At 38.4% G+C, this 14421-nt stretch overlaps 2 protein-coding genes across 2 annotated transcripts in view; one reads left to right on the plus strand and one right to left on the minus strand.

The window, feature by feature from the left end:
• Positions 1 to 11072, minus strand: part of LOC115380856 (dr1-associated corepressor) — an 18002-nt gene extending 6930 nt beyond the window's left edge. The window contains exon 1 of the mRNA XM_030082111.1: positions 11063 to 11072. The gene's annotated coding sequence lies outside the window, so the exon portion shown is untranslated. The remainder of the gene's footprint in view (positions 1 to 11062) is intronic.
• On the plus strand, positions 6103 to 13590 carry LOC115354458 (phospholipase B1, membrane-associated-like). The gene is made up of 9 exons (XM_030044855.1): positions 6103 to 6129; positions 6216 to 6296; positions 7530 to 7595; positions 9405 to 9496; positions 9675 to 9756; positions 10087 to 10188; positions 10851 to 10946; positions 13087 to 13158; positions 13316 to 13590. Exons 1-9 carry the CDS (start codon positions 6103 to 6105, stop codon positions 13436 to 13438), a joined length of 741 nt encoding a protein of 246 aa, XP_029900715.1. The 3' UTR covers positions 13439 to 13590.
• The last annotated feature ends 831 nt before the right edge of the window (positions 13591 to 14421 follow it).

The raw sequence follows: 14421 nt of genomic DNA on the forward strand, positions 1-14421 counted from the left end.
ATTAATTAATAATTAAAAATAAATTAATAATTAAAAATAATTAATTAATAAATTAATTAATTAAAATAAAATAATAATAATACAGTGGTGCTGTGTGTGTGTGTGTGTGTGTGTGTGTGTGTGTGTGTGTGTGTGTGTGTGTGATGTGAGCGATGGAAAACTCTTATTATTCCTTTAAATCTGCTGTATTTTTAACGTGAAGTGACGCTGTGTTGGTGTTTTAATCCAGTTTGCTCATATTTTCTTGACTCTTGAACCGTTTTCCTCACCTTGCAGGCTTCACACTGAGAGAAGATGAAGAGGTCCTCACTCAGGTAGCCTCTCCTCTCTTTTATTCCACTTATTTCTCAGTACTTTTCATAATATTTTACTGGTATATTCTATGTTCCCGGGCCCCTGCTGTGTTTTCAGCTGCTTGTGTCGATGATTCTGCTCCAGATGTGTCAACTAAACATCAACAATTTCATAGTAAAATAAGTGTACACAGCAAAATGTAACTGAGTGTCCAACCAGCCTGATGCCAGGTGTGTGTGTGTGAGTGAGTGAGAGAGAGAGAGAGAGAGAGAGAGAGAGAGTGCACTCAGGGTCAGAGCTCATTCACTGCACCATATCAGTCAAACCTTTGTCACTAATGCCACTAAAAACAACAACAACAACAACAACAAATCAGCTCCGTTTCACTCTGATTTGTATGATTTTCGTGTCTCTGCTGCAGGACATTTTCAACACGGGAGGTTTCCGGTGGCCTCTGCATCCTCCCTTCCAGTGTCCCGACATGAGCCCATCTCCCTCCGTCCCGACTTCAGGTGAATCTCATCTGTTTGTTTTGTTTATTTTGAGGATCTTCATCAGCTCATTATAACGAACACAGATTAAAAACAACAACCACCACCAAACAGAAACCTGAACACACACACAGAGTGCTGCCTGCCCACCACCTGCTTTAATGTGATTGAAACTGTTTGCTATATTAAGGTCATTATGTATAAAATCAGCTTGAGTTGGAGTTTCACATCAATAGTGAAATTACATTAATAAAAAATAGAAAAATCATTTTTAACGCCTCTTGTGGAGGGTCAGACAGTCACAGTTCACAAACAGCAGAATTGAACAATGTCTCATTGTTTATTTAGTAATTTATCTGTACAATAATTTACTCCTGTGAGACTTGACAGCTATTTAACAATGCAATATCCCTGTACATATGTAGTGCATGTAGGTTTACGTCTTTACATAAGCTAGATTTCATAAATCTGTATTTATTTTTGTAATATTTTATAGGATTAATGCACATTTGTAAGGCACATATTTTGTTATTTTGTGTTTCTTTCTACTTTCTTGTAATTTAATTCTTCTCTTGAGAATCTGAGTGACTGCAGCTGACCCCAGTTTCCCCTCAGGGATCAGTAAAGTATCTCTGATTCTGATTCTGATTCTGAAATACAAATGCACACTTACATACAACCATGCATGCATTTTTAAAATACCATAAAACAGCGAACAACAGCAACACACACTGCAGGAAACAACAGCCTCCTGTGTGTCTGGTCTGACACACCCCGTCTAATATCTGCCTTTAAAATGTTTGAGCTGGTTAAAACTCAAAGCTCGATGTGGATTAAAGGGACGTCTGGTGCTTTAAAAGTTAAATCTATCAAACTGTTTATGTTGTAATATCAGTGTCTGTTGATGTTTAGTGTGATGCACCGTGTAAATGTCCTGTTGTCTTTAAAGCCGCCATGAAATGACCTCACGTGACCTCGAGAGCATCTTAAATAGTGACATCATCCTGCACCGGTGACTGTAAATTAAAATTTCAACCAATAAAACCTTCACAAAGCTTTAAACGTCCTCGCTCATCCACCTGTCCCTTCAAAATAAAAGTGTGCAACTGAGATCCTGCAGTTTTGCATGAATGATCCTTCCCTTCAACAGGAAATGCATCAAATCAAGACAGTAAGAGTCCCTTTCATGGGGTCTTTAAAGGGTCAAGAACAGTGTCGGTTCTTTAAACACAAGAAATTAGGAAAAGGGGAAAGTTAAAAGTGATTTTGAGTCATTGAGGCGGTCGAGTTCCCTTTAGTTTGTGACGTTTCCTCTCTGTTGCAGTTGAATATGTGAAAGCTGCAGATGTGAAGGTGATAGCGGCGCTGGGAGACTCGCTGACTGTGAGTGAAGCCGAACTGATGCTTTAAATTGTGAAGGAATTTACCATTAAAATCATGTATTGCGTTAGCCTTTGTCTGACCTCAGAATTAAGCGGGTGGTATTTGCGATGGATCAGACCCTCTACCAGCTTGTCTCATTTAGAAGTGATCAGTCACTTGTCTGGAATTTATGACTAGGCCTGTTCATTAGCTAGGTCTGTTTCTAAGTTTTTATTGCTTTATTACCTGATTGACTATGTAAGACATGCAAAGTATATGGAAAAACTGAAGACTTTGAAAGCTTCCTGTCACCTCTGTCATATTGACAATCTACCTCCAAGCTTTGGTGTGTTTGATTCTCCTGCTGACTCACAGCATTAAAGGCCTGAAGACCATCTGACTGTTCATTTTTGTTGTAGAATTCCACGACAAAATCACTCATTCACACTCATTCCCACTGATGTTGGTTTGATCCTCTTGCGGAAAGACGTCCTTTGTCTGTGTTTTTTCTTGCAGACAGCGATTGGCGCCAACGGATCAACACTTTTGTCGATACCTTTTGAATTTCGCCACGTGTCTTGGAGGTAATCGTTCAATTTCCTCTTTCCTTTTTAACTCAAATAATAACATAGTTTATCCGATCATGTTCAGTTTTTATTTCCCCCTGTAAAAACACATCTTTAAATGCTCCACAGCTTCACCTCGACTGTCTCGTGACCTTTTTTTTTTATTTGTTTAAAAGTCCACACATGATCTGTAATATCTGAGTTCATTAACCTTTGCCTTATCTGGCCCGTCACATTGCAGACATATTGCTGTTCATGTCCTCACTGATCGATTGACTGATTGATAACCTTTATTTCCTCTTGAAAGTCACTGACGTTGCCTTCAGCTACAATAAGAGCACAGTAAATAACAACAACATAGCAAAACATACACATACAAATTATAGATAAATAAATCAATAAACTTCCTCATCTTGCCAAATGTGAATTTATTTACATTCTATAACCCTCTAAGTGATGACTGTCCATTTACATGTGTGTATAAATGTTTATGTTTATTAATGTGAATCATCACAAACTCTCCTGCAGTATCGGAGGTTATGGGACGTACAGAGACGTCATCACTCTGGCAAGTGAGTTCATGCACAATAAACAGATTTGAGTTTGCTGATAAAAACATTTCTCATTGGCTGAGCTCAACCTCAGTGGGCGGAGCTAAAGAACCACAAGTTGAGGAAAATGAAATAATTGCTGTTTGTATTTAATTTACTTTTTTTTTTTTTTTTTTTTTTTTTTTTTTTTGGCCATTTGAAACCCTTACCCATGTTTTCTTTGGCTCCACCCACTGAGGTTGGACTCAGCCAATGAGATTAACGGTCTCGGAGAAAAATCTGTAAAACCGAAGCTCCTGTTTAATCCTCATCCAACATTTTTAACAATAAACCACTGTGAGAAACAACCATCATAGCCAATCATAACTCACTCAACATTATGCGTTATGTAATTAATTAAAAAAAAATAATAATTATTATCTTAGGAAAGTTACAGATCAGTGTATTTCTGACTACCTCAATATACTGATGTTGTTAAAAAGTACTAATTCAAGCAAAATTATGAAGTAATTAGAGACAAACTGATCGACAAAGTCATGAAATGTTAGACTAAAGCATGAGATTTGACAGAAAGCAGGTACCCCAGTCAGTACAGATTATGGATTACACTGTATTCTCCTAATCTGCTAATATGTCGTATATAATGTATTCTTTTTTAAAGTACTACTGTGTAAAATACTGAAAGTAAAATTCAGCTTTGTGGGATGAGTATTCAGTTTTTGGGAAAGTAACAGCTGTACTTTAAGAAGATACTGTATATTATTATTATTATTATTGAATATTGATAATCTGCAGTTATTTGTTGTATTGTTTGGCGCTGACGCTGTCCTGTGTTGTCTGATGTCGTTTTCAGACATTTTCAAACTCTTCAATCCCGGCCTGCTGGGTCCGGCACCGATGATGACGCTCAGCGGCTACCCAACGACCGTCAACGAGACCGGCTTCAACTTCGCCGTGACGGGCCACAACACACTGTAAGACCCGGCAGCCGCCACGGCCTCTGCCTCGCCACAGACAAATCCTAACCGTAACCCAGACACGCCAGCCATTAAAGTGCAAACATTAAAGTTAAACGTTAAGTCTGCAGTTTTCAGCCTCTGTGTTTGGGTCGCAGGGTTTGGACGTCTTTTCCTTGGATTATCTGTTGGTCGGATTTGAGTTTTCTCTTTTCTTTGTCTGTTAAAGCAATAGTTTGACTTCTTGCCCAGATAATGGTGCTTGCACATCCACATGAGTGTGATACATCCGCCGAGTTTGGTGCATTAGGAGTGTGCTGCTGCAAAATAAACAACTGGAAAATAACAGGATTTTGAGCGTTGACGCAAAGCTGAAAACTCATTTTGAAGGATGCACAACAACGTACTTTTCAGTCTCCCTGGTTTCCAAAAAGGAGGAACTTTTTTCTGTCGTAGCACCACCACCGTGTCACCACATGCTGACACGGTGGCAGCAGTGCTACGGCAGGAAATAATTCCTCCTTTTCCGAGACCAGTGGGCAGAATAATAAATATATAATAATAAACCTTTATTTGTATAGCACCTTTCATACAAGAATTGCAGCTCAAAGTGCTTCACAATAAAAAGAAGAACATTTGAAAACATTAAATAAAACATTAAAAACAGCACAGGGTGGAATTAAAAAGAAAAGTCTAAAAACGAGAGAAGAAGAGAGCGTTGAAAGTGAAACCAAAACAAAAACGTGTCGTTGTGCATCCTTCAAAATAATTTTCCAGCTTTGTGTCGCAGCTCAAAATGATTTTCTGGTCTGTATCTGCAACCAGCCCATTCTTCTTCTTGCACTACTGCTACTACTACTACTACTACTGATAATAATAATCGTTTTTATTCATGTAGCACTTTTCAAGCTTAAGCACAAGGTGTTTTCCAGGTTAAAGGATTTACAGAATAAAATAAAAAATCAGAAACCCATAAAATACATACATATTTGTATCAACAGCACAAATGGACACAAAAAGAAGAAGTTCACAAATGCAAATAAACAAAATGCGGTTAATAAATATAATCTCAGGCAGATGAAATTTAACTAAAGAAACTTCTTACAAAACAAATAAGATGCAAATATAATAGACTGTTCCATATCAGGCAAATATATAATGATCTCATGTTATATACAACAAACAGAATGCCATTGAAAGAACAAACTCTTGGTTTTAACACAGGCAAAAGTGCAAAATACATGCAAGTGCATATGAACCAATGAAAAATGGTGATACTAAAATAGGTACAATTAAATTAATAGTGGCAATAAAACCAATGAAATCAATTTAAAACACCATCAAGCAGCCATATAAAAAGCAAATATAAAAGTGGCGCAATAACGGAAGAGGGAAACATTGTTAAGTGTGTTGTAAAAGTGAGTTCTAAAGCAAAACGTAAAGGTAACATGCACCTCTTCCTGTGTGATTTTTCCCAGGAAAGAGCAACCAGACATGGCATTAAATCAGCGCTGTGCCGTATCAGTCCGTGATTAACCTGGATTAACCTTTTAAATTAAACCATTTACAGGATTAACCTCGATTCAAATCTCAGAAGACATGTTTTGGGGCTGAGCTGCTGGTTTTGATGGTGCCGATAGAGCTTCCCCTCAATTAAATAATGGTGTTGTTGAAAATATTAATTACAGGTACAACTCTAACAAGACGCCCTAAGAAATGCTTTGCCCGAGGCTCAAAGATCAAATAATTACGGCTGCAAATGATTTCTTAATGATATGATAACATTTTATTGATGGCTTTTATTGATGTGTTTATGTGTGTGTGTGTGTGTGTGTGTGTGTGTGTGTTCTCTTGCAGGAATGTCTCTGATCAGATAAGACACATGATAGACACATTCAAAACCTACCCGGTATGTGACAGGCTTCATTATTTTGCGTCACGTTTCTCATCATGTACGACCAATAAACTTGATTGATCGTGTTTTTTTTTCTTCAGGGTCTGAACTTCCAAGAGGACTGGAAGGTGGTGACGATGCTGATTGGCATGAATGACATCTGTGATTACTGTAAAAACAACGTAAGCATGTGTGTCTTCGATACTTTCTCCAAAATAAAGTCTAGAATAATGTATTTTTTACCATATCCCAGTGAGGTTTGTGATTCCAAAATAAGATAATGACCATATTTTATGCCAATAGTTTTCCATTTTTCCCTTTTTATAACAAAAAATGACAAGTATTGACTGTTTGCCTTCCGAGTTTTATTTTAATCAGGGTGGAAAAGCCTCTAAAAAAGCATTTAGACCATGATGTGATGCTGAAACTCAAACCCATTCAGCGTTAAAAACTGGGATTCCCCAAATAAAGAGTTGATTTACAGAAATCATTACCCAACAGTTAAATAAATACAGGCTTTAAACAGAGGATTCCCACAGGCCTTGGAGAGAAGATAAGGCCTTTAAAGTTTCAGAAAATGCCTTCAAAGAAACCCTCAAACAGCCTTCAAAGTACTTTGGTGGTTAAATTTTAAATATAGAACTCAAACTCATCCATATCCCTCAGGTGTGGAGCAACACTTTGAAAATGAGGGATTTCACCAGGATCTCTGGACTTGAGAAGCTCCTGAGTGGAAAAAATGAGGCTCTGTGATGTTTAATTCTGATAAATTTAATGTCTTACCTCCAAACTTGCAAATTTAACTCCTTGAGTTTCACCAAATATGACCTTAAAGGGATATTCCAACATTTTGGGTGAAATATGTCCTTTGTCAGACTGAGACAAGATGATTGATACCATCTTCACCTCTGTACGTCCCGTGGTTTGGTTCATATGGGTGGCATTGCATGTTAGCTTAGCATAAACACTTGAAGTCTATGGGAATCGTTATCCTGTTATCACTATTCCTAAGTGGAACAAATAAGCCTTACAGCAAGTCTGAGCAGCATCTCCTCCAAAACTTGTACAGTGTGTAAAGATAAATAGTGTAAATAAATAAATAAGACCCAATTTTTCCACTTTGACGGAGCTAGGCTAATGACTCCCATAGACTTCAAGTGTTTCTGCTAAGCTAACACAAAATGCTACCTATACAAATCGAACCACTGGATGTACAGAGGTGAAAATGGTATTGAACATCTTGTCTCGGTCTGGTGAAGTCAGAAAAAGGGCTATTTCGCGCAAAACATTGGACTATTCCTTTAAATGAAAAGTCCGGTTTGTAGCATTTTAGAATGACACCCGACACTTTAATTGCTGTGATCTCCCATTTCTCCTAATAACTAATAATCTCCCTCCTCTTAAATCGTCCGCAGACTCTCTTCTCCCCTGACAGCTTCATCCACTACATGACAGCGGCGCTCGACATGATGATGAATGAGGTGAGATCTGGATTCCCTTCATAACCCAAGTCAACATGAGGAAAAATTTCCGAAATTGGGAAAAATAAGCGGGGAATTCTATACTTTTTTAGAATTATGTACTCAGAACACCTCATTTAAGCCAACTCTTATACAGATAAATAGATAAAAATACACAGGAACTTACTGAGCACATGCAGGATGGTGGGGGGGATATGCACGTTTTGAAAATGACGCATTATAACCCATCATAACATCATCGCTGGTGGTCTTGCACCCAGATATTGCAAGTAAAATAAATGTATTATTGCATGGTAGACAGTGCAGGAGTCTTTTTGTAACTTTTGATATTTATTCCTGTATTTATTCTTCCAAGTTGAATCCAGTCTGGTTACTTTATTTGCACCTGTGGGTAGATTTGGTTTGCAGTAAGAAGATAAGGCACACATCTCGATCCCATATTTTGCAAACAACACAGACAAGAGATAAACATGATATAAAAAGTATGCAAGGCTCCGATAATAATCGGTGCTCAAATGGAGAAAAAAAAACAGATTTCCACTATTTGGAAAAAGAAGAGTGATTCCTGTTCTTGTGAAAGGACTGATGGCAGAAAACTAAAACCCCTCTGGGCAGATTTTTCATGTAAAAACAAACCCATCTGATCTGTCTGGATGGTAAAGTGAGGCTGCGACAGAGAGGAACAACATCCCGGCCCCTCTTTTTCAGACGGTGTCGGTTTGCTCTGTTTGAGCAGATAAAAGTCTGTTATCAGGTGTGATCACTTCTCAGCCCACAGGAAGTGACAAATGGAAACCGAGGAGTGAAATCCAAACTGCAGTGAAGCCGCTCCGTCCGCAGCAGACTGCTCACATCTCGTTCCTCTCTTGTCTCTTTGGTGTAAAACATCACAGAGCGGCCGGTTTGGGAAACATGAGCGTGTTTTTCTGACATGATCTATGGAAAATTAAGTTATTGTTTTGGGTAAACTAGCTTTTTACCCAGGCTGAGACAAGATGTTTGATACCATTTTCACCTCTGTGCGTCCAGTGGTTCAGTTCATATGGGTAGCATTTCATGTTAGCTTAGCATAAAGACTTAAAATCTATAGGAATCGTTAGCCTGGCTCAATCGAAGTGAAAAAATAAACCGTACAGCGACTCTGAAGCTGATTTATTTACACAGTGGATCATGTGGATTTGAAAAATACGTCTTGAGATGGAAACATCGAACAAGAGTTGTTTCATGAGTTATTTTGTGCCGAATCTTCCTATACCGTTATGCGATAGACGGAAGGATAAATGTGTTCAGCGGTTCAGTTCCATCACCCAACTTCACCTGAAACGACTCTTGTTTTTTTTTTTTTTTTTTTTTTTAAAATCCCAAGATGTGTATTTCAAATCCACATGATCCACCGTGTAAATAAATCAGCTTCAGAGTTGCTGTAAGGTTTAGTTTTTCACTTTGATGGAGCTAGGCTAATGACTCTCATAGATTTTAAGTCTTTATGCTAAGCTAACACAAAATGCTAGCCAAAGGAACCGAGCCATTGGATGCACAGAAGTGAAAATGGTATCGTACATCTGGTCTCAGTCTGGAGAAGTTGGAAAAAGGGGTATTTCGCCCAAAACATTGGAGTATTCCTTTAAATCTTGCCTGTTGTTGCCATTTGAGGTTAGCAACATGCACAATCACCCAGTGCAGCTTTAAAACAAATTATAGTGCTTTTTAAGACATTTAAGGATAAGACAGTAGTTTGGAAAGGAACTCTTTGACTATCACAATAAAAGCCTCTTGGTGACTTGCTGAACGTCGTCTCTTGGTCTGCAGCTCCCCCGGACGATCGTCAACGTCGTGCAGATTCTCCCGATGAAGCCGCTGAGGGAAGTTCAGAAACCCTCTCTTGGCTGTCAGCTTCAAAAGTGTGTTACCTTTGCATTGTCCTGTGCATGTTTTGTCTTTGTTTCTTTTTTTGTTTGTTTGTTTGTTTGTTTGTTTTTTAACCCATTGAAACTACGTGTAGCTGAATGTATATTGCAAATCTGCACACCAAAAAACTGAACTGACAGCTGATGTCATAATCTCATAATCTGCTTGCAGAAGTTTCTGCTCTTGCCTGGTTCTGCCGGAAGAAAACTCCACCGAACTGAAGGAGCTCATAGAGATGAACTTTGAATTCCAGGTGTGTGTGTGTGTGTATGTGTGTGTTTGAAGGAACTTCTTCAGCCAGTGAAGTTTGACCAGACTGCTTCTAAAGGTTTTGAGAAACACACAACAACACGGCTGAGGTGTTTGTATTATTATTATTATTATTATTATTATTATGGCACATGGACTGGGAGTGTCTTGAAACTCCAGCAGGTAGAGAGTTTTTGTTCCTAAACAGAGAACGGGCCGCACAGCAAGCCAGAGATCCCAACCCCTCCGCTGATATGTGGCAGACACTTTGTGCTATAAGGCCGTAAAAATTTTATTTATTGCCCCTTTAACTATTCGTTTCCTCCGTTCACAGAGGAGACTAGAGAAGCTTCTGCACAGTGACCGTTTCTTCAAGGAGGATTTCGCTGTGGTTCTGCAGCCCTATTTACAGCATGCACAACCGCCGAGACTGCCTGTGAGTCACACACACACACACTTTCACACATACACACACTTCCACACATGTGCAACGGTGCTACTCTTTACGGCTTTTATCTCATTTTCAGCCGTATGGATGTCCCTATGTACTTTGTGATGAACCTCTTTGTTAAGATTTAAATCAAGCAGCCTTGTTTCTCTGTTCCTTAGGGGGTTTTTGGACCACATGAGTATTTTTAGACTCGTGTTTTTAACTCTAAACATGTTGTTTCTATATTTTAGAACTAAAAAATGTCAGCCTCCAGAATGACCCACTTTCTCCTGCAGCCCGTGATGTTAGATTTTCAGCACATGAATTCTTTTGATTTGCGTTCTCTGAGAGCGTCTCTGGCCTTGCTGCTGCTGATGCACATGGTTGGATATTGAATTAGTGAATATACTGAGCAATAATGTAGGGCTATACGTCACTGCCAGTAGCACGTTTTGCAGCAGATTTGTGGTCCTGCTGACCTTGTATCCTGCCGTGGCTGCATGCTAATCTCTGGTTAGTATGCCTCTGCACGACTAGACACAGATCAGACCCCTTATGTCGACTGGAACAACTCAAATCAGGTCTGGTCTATGAACGTGAACACAAGCCTGGGTCTGGTTTGTGTTTGGTGGTATGACTCTGACTTTTGATGTTCCTCTCGCCTTCAGAACGGGACGATCGACATGAGCTTCTTCACAGCCGACTGCTTCCACTTCAGGGTGAAGGGCCACGAGGAGCTGGCCAAGGGCCTGTGGAACAACATGGTGAACTCCTCCTCACAGTTTTACTTTTAATCGAGCACACTGCTGAGTACAGTGACGTGCATGCAGAAAAATGAAGGCGCTGACTGGAACCAAAAATGGTTCTTCCACGGCGTCACTCTGAAGAGCCATTTTTGGAAGAACCGTTTAGCAAGACGTTCTTTAAAAAAACATTTCTGTAGATTGTTCTTAAAAGATGCCTCAAAGAAAAGGGTTTATTTAGGAAGTTCTACTAAAGCTCTTAAAAGTAAGGTTCTTTAAATGGACCCAACTGTTTCAGTAAAGAAACTTTTTAAATGGCTCTTTAGTAATTTTACAGAATAAAAGGTTCTCTGAGTATTTTAAATCAAATTATTCTGGGTAGATTGAAAACCAACATGTACATGTTGTTGGCTGTTCCTCGACCTTCCTTTTTCCTTTATTGGGCTCCAGACGAGGTATTAAAAATGTCAGCTGTGACGCTGTGGCATTTCTCACTGTTTTCTGATGGTTTATAGACTGAGACATTAATCCATTCACTGAGGAAATAATCTGCACATTAATCCACAATGAAAACAATTGTTAGCTGCAGTCCTAATTTCATGCTGCCACATTAAAGTACCTTGGGTACTTTAAAAAGAACCACATAAAGCGTGAGAAGAACCAGCCCCTAAATAAAGAGGTTCTTCAGCTGCTGATGGTTCTTTGTAGAACCATAGATCATTGTGAAGAACTATGTGAGAACCAGTAGTTTTCTGAGGGTTCTCTGTCCTGCTGTGAACTTTTTCTCCAAGGCACCTTCAGCCTGGATGCTGCTGGATGTGAGTTCCTCTGTTAAAGAGGCTCTAATAAACTAATTCAGCAAATAAAACAATGTTAACTTGCAGCCGCTATACAGCCTCTGCTAATGCATCTGGATCTGCTTGGGTCCCCAGCTACTTTACTACTCACACTGTGTGGCAGAGGTTTCAAACTTTTTTCAATAATGAACCCTCTTTGCAATATTTTTCAGCCAAGTTCCCCCAGATCAGTGGAAAAAAATTGGTAGGAACAAAAATCCCTGATAAAGCGGTGCAGTCCAGCTGGACGAACACTGATGTTTCTGCTTCTTTTTCTCTTCACAAACACACATTTGACTAAAATGTAAATTAACATTTTAATAAAATCTCACAAACCCCCTGCAGTACTCCAACATGCCACTAGGGGTAAGCATGCCCCCATTTGAGAACCCCCGCTGTTTGGTTAGCTTACTAACAAGCTTGGTAATATTATTAAATAAACACATAAAAATTAAACATATCAATGATAAGTTTTATATATATATATATGTGTGTGTGTGTGTGTGTGTGTGTGTGTGTGTATATATATATATATATATATATATATATATATATATTTTTTTTTTTTTTTTTTTTTTTTTTTTTTTTTTTACCTGCTTTGTGTGTTGGTGTAGTTATCTCTGTGTCATGTTTCTTGGAAAACAGAATAAAGAAAGTGTTGAAAAGAAAAAAAAAAACATATCAGTGACAGGCCTACATCCGATTTGACTGGGAACTGAAAGCACAGAAAGCAAAACACACCAGCTCTGTTGAGACGACCAAAGTGTACATTCAGGAACAAAGTCGGCCTGTGGCAGAGTTGAGTTACATCACCTGAACGCCTTCTCTGTGCGATGATTGTGAAGCTCCTCTCAGTGTCCACTTCCTCCACCTGTACAGTCTGATGCTGTTCAGTGCAACATGAATCCTACCTTTAACAAAGTTTACAATGTTCAGTTGTTGTTTGGAGAATGTGTCAATTTAATTCTGTGTTTATTATTGAGGTTGTAGTTTGCAGAGGATTACATTATGTTGAGAGGTGTTTCCATTTTTTTGTCCTTAACACTTATATATATATAAGAGGGCACAGAATAGTGGAAACAGCTGTCAGTAAAATGCAGTCCAGTCCAACAGCAGCAATAACTATGAGCTCAATGCCAAACATAGAAGTGAATGAACACCTCTATTACTGTGACAGAAAGAAAACATGAGCATTATAGGCAGCAGGAAAGGAAACTTTATGGCACAACAGGTGGATTAGATTTTACAGGTGGACCTGATAAAGTGGCCACTGAGTCTATGTGCACTGTTGTGGTTTGACTCTTCCAAAATGTGTTTTCTCTTAGTTCCAGCCAGAGGGAGAGAAGGATATGCTGGACATTTTCTCCGAGCCTGTAAAACTCATCTGCCCACCCAAGGTACAGAGACACTGAAATGATGAAGATTGTGATTTTTGACTGTACGCACATTGAAATTGGGTGAATTGAGTGAAAAAACTGTAATGGATTTGATTGAAGTGAACTGAGTTGAACATTTGTTTGTTTTTTGTTTGTTTTTTTGCATGATAATTGACAGGAGCACCCGTACATCTACACCCGGCCCAGAGCGGCGTCCTCTGCCCTGGTGCTGAAACAACACTCAGTGACTCACATCTCCCTTGTTTTTGTGTTTGTCCTGCTCAGCCATACGATGTATTGATGATATTAGACACCTATAAATCAGATTACACACTGTTGGAATTTAAGTTGCACTAAACTCTCATCATATATCCTCAGAGACTATGGATTACACTTTCAGTTACCAAAAAAGTACATTAAAAAAACAAGTCCATATTTACTGACTATTACTATTACAGGTGACTACTATTTACTGATCAATTCTTGTTTTATTTTTGTTGTTTCTGAACAAATTAAATTATCATATTTCACCGTGTTGAATTATGAGCCTTATACATTAGTCCACTTTTTTTGTAGATTTTCAAGTATCACACATTTTCTAAATACATTTCTCTCATTACTCAAGAGTGATTTTGTGAGCTATTTGTTATATAACCACATTTCCACAGCGTCCTTGCTGTTTAAATAGAAACCTGAATGGTTATTGTATTTTTTGGATAAGACACTGACTCTATAATAAAGCCAGATGCTCTTTCTTGCACAATTTCAGAACAAAGTGAAATTTAATTATTTTATTATTTTATCAGGGCCCATTAGAGCCTGTCTGAGGATCCCTGTGGGTCCCTGTGCCCTAGTTTTAGACCCACTTCAAATAATATGTATTGTAGTCTACATGTGTGCATTGGGGGGCCCTAATTATCATGAATGAGAACTCATTAAAACATATTACATCACTGGAGCATTACTCTGCATGATAACATAATTTGTCTATGGCTGAAATTTCCTAATTAAAAACCTGCTGTATTTTTTTTTTTCACTGGTTAATGATTCATCATTAAAACATAATTTGTCATCGCTGCATAATAATAATAATTCACCACTGCAAGATAATTCCTCGTTAAAACAGAATTAATCACTGGAGGATAATCGTCATTAATCACCATCAAAGGGTGATAATTCATGACTGACAAATATTTCACTGAAAGTAAAATGTAACATTGTATGATGCTGAAATTTCTCATTAAAATAAAATACACTCTTTCATAATTGTGTGATAATTCATCA

This window comes from Myripristis murdjan, chromosome 22 (genome assembly GCF_902150065.1).
Source record: "Myripristis murdjan chromosome 22, fMyrMur1.1, whole genome shotgun sequence".
In the NCBI taxonomy this organism is placed as follows: domain Eukaryota; kingdom Metazoa; phylum Chordata; class Actinopteri; order Holocentriformes; family Holocentridae; genus Myripristis; species Myripristis murdjan.